The 15,899-nt window shown below is 38.3% G+C and overlaps 1 protein-coding gene across 1 annotated transcript; it reads right to left on the reverse strand.

Annotated features, from left to right (window-relative positions):
- Positions 1-6,896: 6,896 nt before the first annotated feature.
- LOC143570309 (uncharacterized) lies at positions 6,897-14,894 on the reverse strand. Its single transcript, XM_077055989.1, has 6 exons — positions 14,780-14,894; positions 13,726-13,922; positions 7,810-7,890; positions 7,490-7,708; positions 7,322-7,399; positions 6,897-7,247 (listed from the first exon to the last, which is right to left on the reverse strand). Exons 1-6 carry the CDS (start codon positions 14,892-14,894, stop codon positions 6,897-6,899), a joined length of 1,041 nt encoding a protein of 346 aa, XP_076912104.1.
- Between the last annotated feature and the right edge of the window lie 1,005 nt (positions 14,895-15,899).

Below are 15,899 nucleotides of genomic sequence, written 5' to 3' on the forward strand. Positions count from 1 at the left end.
GAGCCACCTGGCTCCAACTGGACTCGATTACAAAACGAGTCGGTTGGCTTGTTTAAGCTCGGCTCAATTTCTAATCAAGTTTTTTCAAGCAAGTTTTTTTTTCAAGCTTTGGGAGAGCCGCGAGGTTTTTGGGCACCCATAAATGTATATGCCACCAAAAGAATTACAACTCATATCTAAAATAATATTAGTTGGAGCTGATTTTATTTTTTTTTATTTTGTAATTTGAATTATATCAATGGGAAGAGTGGTTTTGAAAATTCTGATTTGATAATGTAAAACAGAGAGCATATTTATGCGTTTAAATATTTATAGGTTCATAATGCATATCTAAGTTGTACTTTAATGTTTCATTGACTTGCAAATTATAATATACACACCAATTTTGTAATTTTTTTATATCTAAACGGCGACAAAAACATGCATGTCGTAATGTAGGTTTTGTTTTAATTTAAAAACATAATATATTTAAAGATATTGAGGGAATAAATAAATAAATTTGTCAAATACTGGCTAAAAATGAGGGGTTAAATATGCAACCATTCATATATATTACAAAAGTTATAAAAAGATTAAAGGTAATTATTGTAACTATAGAATGAGATTGAAAATTTATCTATAGGTTTATAGTTGCATATCTAAGTTGTACTTTAATGCTTCGTTGACTTGTACATTATAATCTATACATCGGTTTGGAAAATTTTTTATATCTAAACGTCGACAAAAATAAGCACGTTGTAATGGTAGGTTCAGTTTTTTTTTAAAACATAATATATTTAAAGATATAGACGGAAACAAAAAACAATTAAACTTGTCAATTTTCTAGATAAAGATGAGGGGTTAGGTGTGTAACTATTCTTAGATTTTACAAGAGTTATCTAAAGTTTTTAGGGTAATTATTGTAAATATAGAAGAGTAATTAATGTAACTATAAAATTAAAATGAAAAGTAAGGTTATTGGTTAAGTAAATACATAAATACCCTCAAAATTTTAAAAATATAAGCATTTAAAGTTATATATGTTGCATAATTGATTGGATCTCTTAAAATTTAAGAGATCATTCACTCACTCTTTATATATAGTAGAGATATATATAATGGTCGCAGTAAGTTAAAAAAATTACTACTATTTCACATATATCTGGTAAAAAAAATCATAATATTTGGCAATTAGAATCATCCCGCCAATATCATGTCTAAGACTAATAACAACTCACAAAAGTTCAGTATGATTCACTTTTTATCATCCCCAACCAAATGGTTAATACCTAAAAGTTTCTTGGATGCTACTACACCGTGCCTAAAAATTATATATAACTTGCTTGTATATATTTAATAAACCGATTGCAATGACTCGGGTCAGGTATTGGTAATCCCAATATCATACCCGTTTGTAAAACTTTGTCTTATTCCTGGCCTATTACCCGTTGGGTATTTGTTGGATAATTACCCATCAGGTATCAGGTATACCCGCTAGTTTGTTAAAGTCCGTTGGGTTTTTCAAGTATATTCTTTTACCATTATAATTCTTTTATACCTTTTATTCATATAACAACTATTACAAATTCTTTTATACCTTCTATACTCGACCCATATGTTTCGAATGTCAGGCATACCAGTTGGGCTTGGGCTTTTTTACCATCTCTAGGTGCGGTGACCTCAATTAAGTGTCCTGGATTTTGGATTTTAATAGATACGTATTATAATCCGTAGCTCTTTGTAACAATAGCGTCCCAACAAATTGACATGATTAATTCACATGCTATATTCAAAACCTCATTTTTGTGCTATAGAAAAGTTTTAGAATATTAAAATAGTAATTACACTTGGGGTAGTTAAACTAATAATGTGTTTTACTGTTTTAGCACCCTCAATGATTGATGGTAAGACTATGTGATTAGGATTGTAATTTTTTAATTGAAACTTGAATCATATTCATCCCATGATGTACATAATAAAGTACACCAAATCACTTACACCGTGGTGACCATGTTACACTAACACGTGATTCATAAATCCATTAAAATTTAACATAATTAATTTAATTATTTCATTATATTTATATTTGACATTGGTAAAACACAAGACCATGCTAATATATTTTTCCAAAAAACCAAGACCATGCTAATATGATTTAACAACACTAGACACAAAATAGTTCACAGTTTTCCTAACACATAACAATTATATCCTTAACATGACACTTCACACAAAACAGCCCATGTGCTTTCTTTAATCTTAGCAATTATAACCTTAAAAGACAGAAACTAGACATATACCAATCTAATATTGTACCTAAACAAACATCAATTGAACATTTTCCACTTATTTAAATTACAACAAGAGTTAATTGTAATTATGGTCTTCATGGTGGAAACCAAAACACAGGTTTCAATTCCGTGGTGAAATTTTTGCAAATATGGCCCTGTGGTTGTCATTTTTTTTGCAATCGGAACCCCGTCGTGAACCCAAAGTTTGTTTTTCTGCGAAAATATCGTTCAACCCTTGCAATTTGCAACCCTGTGGTTTTAAATACATACAATTTGGACCCTCGGTCTGTTAACATATATTTCCCCCATTAGTTTTAACCAACTGTATGTTGACTTTTTATGGTTGACTATTTTTGACCTGTTAACCTTTATTGTAAGCTGCTTATTACAATCTACTAAACATAAATAATTATAATATTGACTATGATTATTTGAATAAAATTAATCAAATTGACATGAAATCAAAATTTTGACATAGTTTGACTTTCCTAAGTCAACTATAACTTTACACTACATTAACCAATTGAAACACAAGGTGCACGCATACATGTATATACACAGAGTTTGACTTTCCGAGGTCAACTGTGAATTTACATACATTCAAATCCATATACACATATATATATATACAGATACATACATACATATACACACATACATATATACATTTATGCATTCACAGATGCATACACATACATATATATATATATATACATAGACATATACATGCATACAGTTATACACACACACACAACCATGCATACGCATATACATAGATACATATAAAAAAAGACTGTTATGACCCAGGATAAAGACACATACACCCATTGCAAGCAAGGCCAACCCTAGGGTGGGGCTGGGTGGTCGATGGCCCCCGGCCCGACACCCAGCTAGACCTGATTTTTTTAAAAAGATTATATGTTTTTTTATAGAAGACGATATGTGTGTTTAATGTTTAAATTCAATAACATAACAACTACCTTGGACTAGTGGTAAAGGAGTATGACTCCCAACCAAAAGGTTGTGGGTTATAGTCTCATTTGAGACTAGGGATGACAAAATAACCCGAAGCCCAACGGGTATTGGGCCGGGTATGGGATTAGTTTTGAAAATTTTTCTCGGGTACGTGCCGGGTACGGGATTTGGTGATATCCGGCCCGATTACCCGAAAAGACATACCCGTTACCCGAACTATATACCCGAAATGAAAACCCGAAAATTTTTTAGTATTAATTTCATTTTTTCTTAACCTTTTGTATTTAAGATATGTATTAAAAAATATCATTTATGTTTTATATGCTATCAAGTTTATACATAAAGGTATATAAAGTTATAGTATTATTATTTATTTATGATAACGTTTATATAGATGTAATGTGTCATACTCTAGTTTTTAACAGCTTGTATATAAATATAAATATAAATATAAATATACACAATTATAATGGTACAAAAATCTACTTAAAAATCCTAAAGAATTTTTTTTAACTATCTAATGGGTATACCTGAAACCCGAGGGTATACCCAATACCCGACGGCTAGTTACCCAAACACATACCCGACGGGTAATGGGTCGGGTGTGGGACCGAATTTTATAACCGGGTACCCGATACACGTACCTGATACCCGACGGCTAGTAAGCCAGTTTAAACCAAGTAAGCCAATTTAAAAATTAACCGGGTACCCGATACCCGACGGCTAGTTACCCAAACACATACCTATTTGAGACATGTAAGCCTATTTTTATACAAAAGTTTTTTACACAACGGAAATCATAACCAAGTAAGCCAATTTAAAAATTAAATTGTTTAAGCCAACAAAATACTCATTTTACTTAAGTTCCAAAATATTTTTCGCCTTCGGCCCAAAATTTTTTTTTCAATTCTTGAAGTCAGCCCTGATTGCAAGCACTTGATTCCTTAACTAATTAGTTTGTTATTGTTGTTCTACAAAGTCAACAGATGCATCTAATTAAGTATACTAATTATACATACATACATACATACATATAATTATACATACTAGTTATACATACATGTATATATCTATGCATACATCTAATTATACATACTGATTATATACATGCATATATCTATGTATAAATCTATGCATTCATCTAATTATACATACTAATTATACACCCACATTAATCATGCATAAGTTAAGGGTTATGTTCAAACAAGAAATTTGATTTTCCTAAAAAGGCTAGGAAGAAGCGTATTTTAGTTTACTATTTTAATCTCAAAACCCACTTACATTAATCTCAAAAATCCACTTACATAAAACCCACTTATATCTTCACTCACCTCCTACAGCCACCATCATTCCACCGCCCACCGCCACACAACCATCACCCACCGCCACCAGCTCGCTGGAAAATCTTTGGAAATTTCGCTGGAAGATCGTCGGAAAGTCACCAGATAACAATTCCCGGGAAATTTCGTCAAAAAAATCACCGAAAAGTTGCCGAAAAACAGTCACCGGAAAACGGCTACTGTAAAAACCCACAATGGAAAACACTATAGAAAACACTATGAAAAAAACACAATGTAAAAAACATAATGAAGAAAATACTATGAAAAAAAAAACACAACGGCAAAAACACAACAAAAAGCATAATTGTATGATACAATGTAAAAAATACAATGAAAAAAACACAATGAAAAATACAATTGTATAACACAATTTTGTAAAAAAACAATTTTGGTACACAATTTGTAAAAAACCCACTATTTTTTTTATTTTATATAACAATATGGAACTCATATAAGAGATAAAAACGCACTCGCTATTATGGTTAATTTGTTTTTCAAAAAAAAATGTGGTAAAAAAAATTATGGACGTTTTAAAATGATGGGGGAATTTGGCATGTGCCTTGAATGTGAGGAGAGAAAGTCAACAAATGCGTTATCCCCATAGTCACAGAAATCGCTCATACTGCCACGAATTTTGTATTGGTACGAAATGTATCGGGTCGGAGTTCGTTTTCTTTCCGATCGTGGGTTCAATTCGCGAACCAAGAACAACAGTCGTCGATTCAATTGAACTCTAAAACATGCATCGGAATCGCTGGTTCGCCGATTCAATTGAACCCTAATTCGCGCATTAGGAATCGATGGTACAACATTCCAATTCGACTGGGGTTTTCGGAAATCGATCTTGAATTGGGTTTCAGATCTGGCTCCCCATGACCAAAACCCTAAAACCGAAATGAAGCGTCACTGCTTTCTTTCAGTTTTATCTTCCATAAAACTTCATTTTTAACCCTTAAGTTTGTATTTTTATTAAATTTAACCCTATATTTTACTACTTAAATTTATATTTTGCAATATAATATAGAAACTTGCCTATTTCATGAAATTGCATATAAATATTTGTGTGTGTATATATATAATAAACTGAAAATAATTTTTTAAATATATAACTTTTACTTTTTATAAGATATATAACTTATATATTAATTTTTTAAATACACCTTGAACCGGACTATATGGTACACCGTACTAGTTCGTACCGAAATGAACCTACCCTCCTCCGTACCGAATTCGTCTAGCTTAGAGAATTGCGTACTCGTACCGCGTTCCTGTACCGGAGTGAACCGCGATTTATGTGACTATGGTTATCCCTATTATGACATTCCCCTTGTTTCACACTTGATTTCCTCTCTAAACTAATCTCAACCCTTCATGTTCAGAATCAATAGACAATATTACTTCTTATTCTTCCTACAAAAACCATACTTTCTATTATAGCCTAACCTCATAAGTTAATACAACATTGCCCCTGCATAAATAGATTACCATTCTAGTTGATACAAATTGCCGTAATTAGTTGTTGATATAAATATAATACAAAATACATGATTACTAATCTAGGTCATTATTAGTTAAGTTAATAATATACAAAACACCTAAACCACCAACTACTTAAACCCTACCCAATTTGATCCTGGCCACCTGCTTGAAACTGAAAATTGCACCATCAACTCAAGTTTCAGGTGGTCAAAGCTAACATCCAGCCAAATCGCGGCTATAAAACCAACATAATCGTCTCAATTACAGAGCATCGACCTAAAACTAAATTTAATTGAACAAACGAACTAACGAGGAAAAATGTGAACTCCGATACCTATGAAAAACGTGGTACTAAGGATTTCATAAAAAATCCAAGCCATTTTTACGATTGGGATGGTGGAAGACGACGACGATAGAAACGTTAATTTAGGGTTGTAAGTTGGAAGGTGGGGGGGTTATATGGAGCCAGGTTTTGGTTAGGGGTGAAAATACATTAATACCCCTTAAACTACTGGAAGTAACAACCATTAACTAGCAGCAGGACCCAATTACAAAAAAATGAATACCACAGGACCATATATGCAAAAATATCACCACAACCACAAGGTTGAAACCTATGTCCACCAAAAGGACCATAATCGCAAGTAACTTTTACAACAATCATTCCAATCACTAAATAGAATTTAACAAACTTCTCAAAACAAAAAAGAAAGAAGCATACTAGGTTTCACATGTAGAAATCGTTGCCAACAAATGTATAAAATAACCATTCACAGTCGATAACTAACTGGCTTAGTTTCTAGTACAAAATAATATTCTATTTGTAACTTGCTTAACGTTGTAATCGGGCCGAAGTTCGGGTAGCTCTCCTTGTCGATGGGCCTGGCGCAGCATTATCAACCTTGACAGTTGTTACTTTTTCAAGCTTCGCTTTACGAGCGGCCTGTGTTGATGGTTGACTCTGAGTTTGACCGGTCAAGTCTTGATCTTCATTGTTTCCAGATCTGTTTACCCTTCCACGCGAGGGTTCACTTGGCCCCTCCTCTTGAACTTGTTTTGAACCCCTCGACCTCTTTCGCCTTAAGGGTTCCGGATGGACCTCTGTATCCTCTTCTTCAACAGCTTCGGCTTTTGTCATCACATACGGCCATTGCGTACCACAGCCAGGGCAGACTTTTTCATTCTACATTTATTAATATAATCAACAATAACTACAAATTAAATATTATTTAATCAAAAACCAGTAAGGAAATATACCCTAGCTTGAGAGAATTTCGCTTTTAGACAGTACTTATGAATCCGAACACTACAGGTTTCATTCGGGCATAAATCTGCCTGATAATAACGTACACAAAAGACACGATTTAGTCTAACTACATAATATACCGTTTTTAAAAAATTAACGGTCTTAAGTTATAAAAGAACCTTAATTCCAGCTTCATTGCAGACATCACATGGAGGAACTTCATTATTATGAAACCAGCTCCTAAGATCCAAGAATGATCTAACACCAAGTCCAATATTACCATCTGATGTGGCACACAACCATTGGTCCTGAATAAACTCGTGTATAGCTTTCTCTTTTTGAGACAGAGAAAAGTTCCTGAGTGCTGCAGGGATTTCAGTTGAACTACTACCCTGAAACTGTGATGCATAAACTCAAATTTGATTGCTATAATTCATTTTCTTGCAGAAATGTAGAAAACTAAAAATAATCAATAAATAAATAATAAAAAATAAAAAACCTGGTTTTCTAGCCGAATATTTAGAGCTTCAATGTTAGAAATAGTGCCCTGAGCTGAAGAATCTTGAACTATGGCTTCAATCTGTTGCAAATCATTCATTATATTCAAACATCAACAAGATTTTAAAAAACAAGTTTCCCGACTATACTTATAAGTTATAAGTTATAACACAAGTATTAAGTGAAGAAACGTGGATTGACTCACTAGTAGACGATCTACTTTCCTCGGGTGTGATTATGATATTTCACCGATGGTTCTCTTGGATCTGGGTTCTTCCACCTACAAAATGAACAGCACCGTAAACTTACCCCTCAGAAAGGGACAGAGGGATCCTCTTTGGGGTAACCCTCCGGTGTGAGAATAAGTGTGTGTAGGAGAAGATAATGATATGAGAGTAAGGAAATGGAATGTATTGCTTAATAGCTGAATACTCTGTAATTGGATGTTATTGGATCTTCCTTCCTTGTGGAGTTGATGTGGTATTTATAGTGCTAGGGTTTCCACTGATTGGGCTTAGACCCAGTTAGGGCTTTGTTGGCCTCTTCCAGTTGCTTTGCGCCACGTGTCCTTTGGGACACCTGGTGCTTTTTCATTGGTTATAATCACGTGGTAGCACATGGGTTTTGCTGAGTTGTCCACCTTTCATTGGCAGCTGTCAACATCAGCATATTCTTATTCCTTAAAAAGATACCTTCTGGAAGGTTGTCTGACGTGCACAATCAAGGTTGCCCTAATCCTGATTTGGATAAGGACGAGGTTGATTATGTGCATGTGTGATACGCGCCTATCCTGAGGATGCGCGAGGTCTTCTCTTTATTCTCACGCGCAGATGTTTCATGCGCAGATGTGATATGCGCCACGCGCGGATGCGCCACGCGCATATGTGATATGCGTGAGCATATGTGATGCCTGAGCATCTGTGGTGCCTGAGCATATGTGATATGCGTGAGCATATGTGATATGCGCCATGCGCGTAGGTTTTGGCTTTGTGCCTTCATAATGTCTTGATTTCAAGCCTCTTGTCCATATCTTGTGGGTTGACCCGCCTCGCTCGGTGTTGAGGCGGGTACATACCTCTTCAAGCCCCCCAGTCTAATGTGTGTCTTGTCTCGCGCGAGCGAGGCAAGATAGATATTAGACTTAACAGTTTGCTCTTTTAGTAGGGGTTTGTCTTTTTCTTCTTATTATTCATAGTGTCAGGGACACGTGTCGCGCTCGCGTTGGTCCGTTCGTGCGAGTGGTGGTGCGTGAATTCTGGCAGCAGCTGTATAGTTTCTTTTCGTGTCCCCTCACACAGTGTCAGGGACACGTGTCGCGCTTGCGTTGGCTTACACCTGCGAGTGGGAGCGCGTGAAGTCCGATCAGCACCAATTTTTCTCTCTCCTGGGCCTATAAAAGCCAGCCCTTAGAGTTTTTATTCTTCATCTTCTTGTTTATTCAGAGCTTTCGTTTCTTTCATTGTACTCCGATTAGCTGTCTTCTGCTTCCAGATCTCTGTTCTTCAGATCATCCTTTGTCCGTTTTTACAGTTGTATGTCTGATAGCTCAGACAACACAATCTCCCCCATCAATCGCCGTGTTAAATCGTTAGTGATGTCTACGTTGAAGAAGACCGGCAAGGGGAAAAGGGCTGCTGAGGCCTCATCGGAGGAGGTAGGGAGGACCAAGGCCGTGAAGAAGTGGGATGAGATCCCCTGCAAACTTAGGCAGTCCGATTTTGACAGCCTTATCGCCTCTCAGGGTTTTCTCCCTGAGTTTGGCTGCATGTTGCCTGGGGCCGGCCAAACGGCGGCGGACCCGCCTACCGGCTATATATCCCTTTACTGCCATTTTTTCACCCACTGCAACCTTCGTCTCCCGATGACAAGGTTTGTGGGTGCGGTGCTTAGGTTCTATGGGATTCATATATCCCAAGTCCATCCGTTTGGACTCGTGCGCATGACTCACTTTGAGTTCATGTGCAAATCCCAGCGCGAGGAGCCCACCACTCGGCGCTTTCAGTTTTTTTATAAGCCCAAGATCCAAGATTCTTGGTTCTCATTTATTCCTCGCAGTCAGAAGGTCAAGTGCTGCACTGTTTCATTCAAGAGCCTTCATGACTGGTCTGAGAGATTTTTTTACATCAGGGCTGGTGTGATCCCCATCCGCATGACCATGCGCGCTATCTCTTCTGCGCCTGCGAATGTGGGTGTCTTCAAGAACCCAACTGGCGCCTGGGTGAAAAAGTTGACTGCTGAACCATCCCCCGCCAAGAAAATTTGCGAGGAGGCGCTGGTGGGGGTTGGTATGAGCAGTAGGTGGGCTGACAGCGCGACTGAGCCCGTTATCCAAGTTGACGGCTTGTGTAAGTTAATCTCATTGCATTACTTCTGCGCGAATATAATTCTTTTTGCTGATATCATTTGACTTGTTTTGTGCAGTCAGCAAGGAGTATGTCCACGCCGCCTATGATGAGCATATGGAGGGTGGCTCCGTCGCGCTGGGCGCTGGGGAGGTTGGCTTCCCCGATCGCTTCGATGACATGTTCATCCCTGTTGATCTGGGATTTCTCTTTGACAGCGATGCGCCTGGTAAGCCTTTGTACTTATACATTTGCCTTTATAATACCAAATTTGGCTAACATTTCTTTTGCACGTATTGTAGACGCGCTTGAGAACTACGAGCTGGAGCTCGCGGAAGAGGAGGAGGAGGAGGAGGCGCCCCAACTAAAGCGTAAAGCTAAGGGGAAAACTGGCGCAGGGGCCAGTAAGAAACAGAAGAAAGATGTTGCCCCTGTTGCTCAGTATCCTCCTACTCAGGCGAGGGGATTTGAGAAAACCCAGGAATTTCCCCTCAAGTTTTCCTTGTCTTCCCTGCCTCAAAAAAGTGGGCAGACCTCCTGTCCACACGAGGTATGGTGCTACTACCTCCACCCTTCGCGCGGTAGAAAAGGGAAGCGGCGTTGCGCCTTCGACAGGTATACTTTGCTTATCCTTTGCTTATCTTTCATGGTTCTATGAGCGCGATTCTGATAGAATTACTAATGAATCTTTGCTCACTCAAATGTTTGTAGAGCCGGCGACCTTGGTGGATCAACCTCAAGCGCAACAAGATGCCGAGGCTGCGCCGGAGGTCGCTTCGAAGTCCCCTGTTTTACCCTCGAAAAAGGGTAGAATGGACTTCATGGCGATGTTTGCCTCGCGAACGGAGTTGCGCCAAGGTACGTATTGCGCTTTTATTTTCTGACTTTCTTTTAGATCAAGTCATGAACCATTTCTTTTTGTTGATTTTTTCACAGGAGTCATTGCTGGCGTGCAAGCTGCTAGCGGCACTCCTGGCGCCGGTGCCAGCGCCGTTGGTTCTGCTCCTGCTCCTGCAAGCGCTGAATCTCCCCTCATCGGGATTACTAAGGAGCAGGAGACTGTTTTACGCGCCGATCTGGCGGCGTCGAGACCTCCCTCACCTCCTCCTGCGCACAGCCCTCCTCGCGAGACTGATTTTGGTTCGAGGTCGCAGGAGAAAAGGCCTGTTTCAGAGGAGGATGAGGAGTTTGAAGTTGAAGACTCTGACGGCGGCCGCGCCAGCCCTGCAGCGCCTCGAGGTTTCGCGGCGCCGTCTTCTCGTGGGCCTGCCGCTGACTTTTCTGCTTCTTCCCCGCAGGTATAAGTTCGTTTTTGCTCCGCTGCGCGGACTTTCATATTAGTGTTTTGATGACTTAGATCATTACTTTGTGTTTGCAGGAAGCCGATCACATTTACCGCCCGAGATTGAACATTACTGAGGACAGCTCATTTCAGTCCATGGGTGTGTGTGAGGACTTCTGGGCTCATTCTGTGCCTCCAGCTGAAAGGAGGTTTCAGGAGGCCCGCGCTCGCGATGACTTGCTCAAAGATCATCTGTTTGCTGGGTCGGCTTTCTTTGCTGCCTCCCAAGAGCTTCGCCATGATTACGTAAAGGTACGTGATGCTCTTGCGGAAGCCAAGCAAGAGGCTAAAGTATCTGCTTGGCATCTTTCTGATGCTCGAGAGAGAGCTGAGAAGCTCCAAGCAGAGCTCAGTGAGAACAGAGCAAGTGCCAACACCGCGTTCGTTAAGCGCGGGCATGAGCTACAGGCTGCGCGGGAGAAGCTGCAGGCGGCCGAGGCGGACGCGGCCAAGTACGCGCGTAGAGTGCGCGACTTGGAGCTTGACGCGGAGGCGCGTGACCAAGCTCTTGTCCAGTCTATAACTGACAAATCATCGCTGGAGAGTGAGGTTTCCCGCCTGAAGAAGGAGCTGGCGGCCGCGCAGGCCGAGAAAGATGAAGCCTTGGCGACGGCAGCGTCTAGCCAGGAAGCACTTGATGCTGCGCGGGCGAAAAAGGAAGAAGCCTTGGCAGCAGCAGCGTCCGACAAAGAGGAGCTGAAACAGACTAAGGAAACTGTTGAGTTGTTAAACTCTCAGATTCCTGCCCTCGAGACGTCTGTTGCTTCCCTCGCGCAGGATTGCCAATGGCTAATCTCACAGGGCATGACTCGTTGCGCTTACGCGATGAAATACTCAGACGAGTTTCAGGCCCTTGTGATTGATTGCAACGCTGCCGCGCGCTTGGTGAGTCGAGCTGAAGGGTTCACGGATGGTTATGAATATGGCATGTTGAAGAAGAACCCATCCGAGTACCCTTATCAGAGCGACGTTGCCTGCGCGGACATGGCCGCGATGGGGGAGAAGTATTTGAATACTCTCATTCCCATCCTTGCGCAGGTATTTTAACCTTAATGAGATAACCTTGACTTATTAAGTGAAGAAACGTGGATCGACTCACTGGTAGACGATCTACTTTCCTCGGGTGTGATTATGATGTTTCACCGATGGTTCTCTTGGATCTGGGTTCTTCCACCTACAAAATGAACAGCACCGTAAACTTACCCCTCAGAAAGGGACAGAGGGATCCTCTTTGGGGTAACCCTCCAGTGTGAGAATAAGTGTGTGTAGGAGAAGATAATGATATGAGAGTAAGGAAATTGAATGTATTGCTTAATAGCTGAATACTCTGTAATTGGATGTTATTGGATCTTCCTTCCTTGTGGAGTTGATGTGGTATTTATAGTGCTAGGGTTTCCACTGATTGGGCTTAGACCCAGTTAGGGCTTTGTTGGCCTCTTCCAGTTGCTTTGCGCCACGTGTCCTTTGGGACACCTGGTGCTTTTTCATTGGTTATAATCACGTAGTAGCACATGGGTTTTGCTGAGTTGTCCACCTTTCATTGGCAGCTGTCAACATCAGCATATTCTTATTCCTTAAAAAGATACCTTCTTGAAGGTTGTCTGACGTGCACAATCAAGGTTGCCCTAATCCTGATTTGGATAAGGACGAGGTTGATTATGTGCATGTGTGATACGCGCCTATCCTGAGGATGCGCGAGGTCTTCTCTTTATTCTCACGCGCAGATGTTTCATGCGCAGATGTGATATGCGCCACGCGCGGATGCGCCACGCGCATATGTGATATGCGTGAGCATATGTGATGCGTGAGCATATGTGATGCCTGAGCATCTGTGGTACCTGAGCATCTGTGGTGCTTGAGCATATGATGCCTGAGCATATGTGATATGCGCCATGCGCGTAGGTTTTGGCTTTTGTGCCTTCATAATGTCTTGATTTCAAGCCTCTTGTCCATATCTTGTGGGTTGACCCGCCTCGCTCGGTGTTGAGGCGGGTACATACCTCTTCATTAAGCTTATATAATTGGTCTCAAATATGATTCTAACATAAGAACCTCTATAACATTTATAGAACTATATGCGATTTCACTAAATACTTAGTGAAATCCTTACTTTAAAAAAATTCATGCAGCTAACGAAACTGAATATATATATATATATATATATATATATATATATAATTTATAACATTTAGCGATGTAAAGTTCATTGATTTAAAAATGCAAGGTAACTTACAATGCCCTTATAGAATGCAATCTGAGGTACAGTATACTTCGTTCCAAGCTTTGATTGTTCATCTGCAACAGTGTTGATTACTCCATAATATACAGAACCATCATACTGATTTCTGCATGCCCGTAACTCAAACTGAACGTATGACAGCTCCATGTTTATCTTTCCTAGATACTCGTTGAATAATTGTTTATGAGAATCTGAAAAAACAGATGACAAAGTTTTTACAGAGAGCATGCAGTCTACATTCTACAATTCAAATCCAGTCCAAGCAGACCCATGAATAAAAATAAATAAAAAAAAGAGCAAAATAACAAAAATTCTCATACCAATTTATAATCAAATATCACAATCTTTAATACAAATTTATCGTTAGTTGTTTATAATTGCTAGTTCTTAACATCAAAAAAATAAAAAGCATCTAGATTATTCTATTCTATTATGTAAAATGCATAACTAAAAGCTAGGGGTGCGCATGATTCGGCTTAGGCCGGATTTGGGCTAAAACAGAACCAAAAACCGAAACTTTTTGGCATTTTGAACATGTTCGGTTTCGGTTTTGCCATTTGAGCTTGAGAATTTGGGCCTAAATCATTTTGTTAATTAACAACTAATTGAGTATCATACATTTGGGCTAAAATATTTTGAGTTACATATTTATTAAATTCTTACAAATTACTTAAGAAAAAGGCAAAAATCAATAAATTCGGTTCGATTTGATCCGATTCTTTTGGCTTTTATTTTATTAATGCAACACCTAAAGCGAACCGTAACTTGGGTTTTCACAAAAACATAAAACCAAAACTACTGTTTTCATTTCGGTTCAGTTTGATTTTTTTTGGTCTCGGATCGGTTGATTAATTCAATTCTATCCCACAAAAACAAAATTTCAAAATTCAAATATTGACTTATAACAATGGTTTCAGCTACAAATAATAGCATCAATCGCACTTATACTTTAAGGAACAAAAAACCCATAAAGATTCAGCTTCAACTAGACAATTTCAAGCACTACAAACAAACAAACGGATGGTGTATAAAGAGTTGAATAAATAACCTAAGCTTTTGCCGGTGACGTCAGAGAAGATGGATTGAAACTCGTTCTCCTTCAGTGGGCCACGAGATAACACGGCCTGAATCAGCGTATGGTGTCTCCACGATAACGGCGCCATCTACCAAAACGAAACCCTAGCTTTGTGTTTTTGGTGAATTTGGGGGTAATTGATGATTTTGGGAAGTGTTGGCGGGAAAAGAATTGTAATCTTTTGATAATAATTTAGGAAGGAAATAATTGTTTACGTGTTAAAGATTTTTAAAAATTTAAACGGTCATTTGATGATTCGTTGAAGGATGGTTTGATTTTGGGAGCTATTCTAAAGTTATAAATAATAGCATTAATCACTTGCTTGTAATGCGTGTATAAATACTTTTTTGTTTTGTTATTTAATAATATCGTTTGTAACTACCACTTTCCGCTTCATTTTCCTGCTATTGGTTTTACTTGATTCTAATATATTTCTATCGGCGGGCACTTTCACTTTCTTGCTCTGTTTTGGCACTTGGAATTCTTTGAGCGTTTATGAATTTGTTTTAGTTTTATTCCCATTCTGTATAATATATTATTTAGAGGGGAAAAAAACAAATAATCGAATAGTAACTAAAAAATATCAAACATAATCGAATCACTTGGGAAACCTTTGTTAAATTGTAACTTTTCTATCAATTGGTGTTTTTGGGTAATTATGATTATACATGTATAAATGACTGAATTAATATTACTTTTTTTTTATTCTTTATAAGTAATATGTTATATGTCAGAAAAGTTTGTTGCTTACTCTCCTATATAAATTAAAATTATTGTTAATATTTTTAGTTGAATAAGATGTGATTTGATTGATTTAAGTGAAATTGGTTTAAATCTATTTATGTGCAAATCGAGAGGATAACATACTATTAACCTAATAACCAAATCATCTTGTCCAATAACTAAATTCATCAAACTTTTTATAACTAAAATTGGTCGGTTGTGAAAATCTAAAAATCAAAACATCAGTTATAGCTGCGGTTTTAATCCATATAAACCAAATTGAACCAACCATATTCACTTGTATTGCTTTACACAAATTTAACCAACAATCAAGTATTTAAAATACCGCCTTCCAAATTATTACACAAAG

This window comes from Bidens hawaiensis, unplaced genomic scaffold, assembly GCF_021521415.1.
Source record: "Bidens hawaiensis isolate Kalapana, Puna unplaced genomic scaffold, B.hawaiensis_p1.1 tig00024868_1, whole genome shotgun sequence".
Lineage (NCBI taxonomy): Eukaryota > Viridiplantae > Streptophyta > Magnoliopsida > Asterales > Asteraceae > Bidens > Bidens hawaiensis.

Coding starts and splice junctions, on each gene's coding strand:
- LOC143570309 (XM_077055989.1), bottom strand. CDS start 14,894: ATGGCGCCGTTATCGTGGAGACACCATACGCTGATTCAGGCCGTGTTA. Junction 7,891..13,725: donor TTGCATTCTATAAGGGCATT/GTAAGTTACCTT, acceptor GATTTGCAACAG/ATTGAAGCCATAGTTCAAGA. Junction 7,248..7,321: donor CGAAATTCTCTCAAGCTAGG/GTATATTTCCTT, acceptor TAATAAATGTAG/AATGAAAAAGTCTGCCCTGG.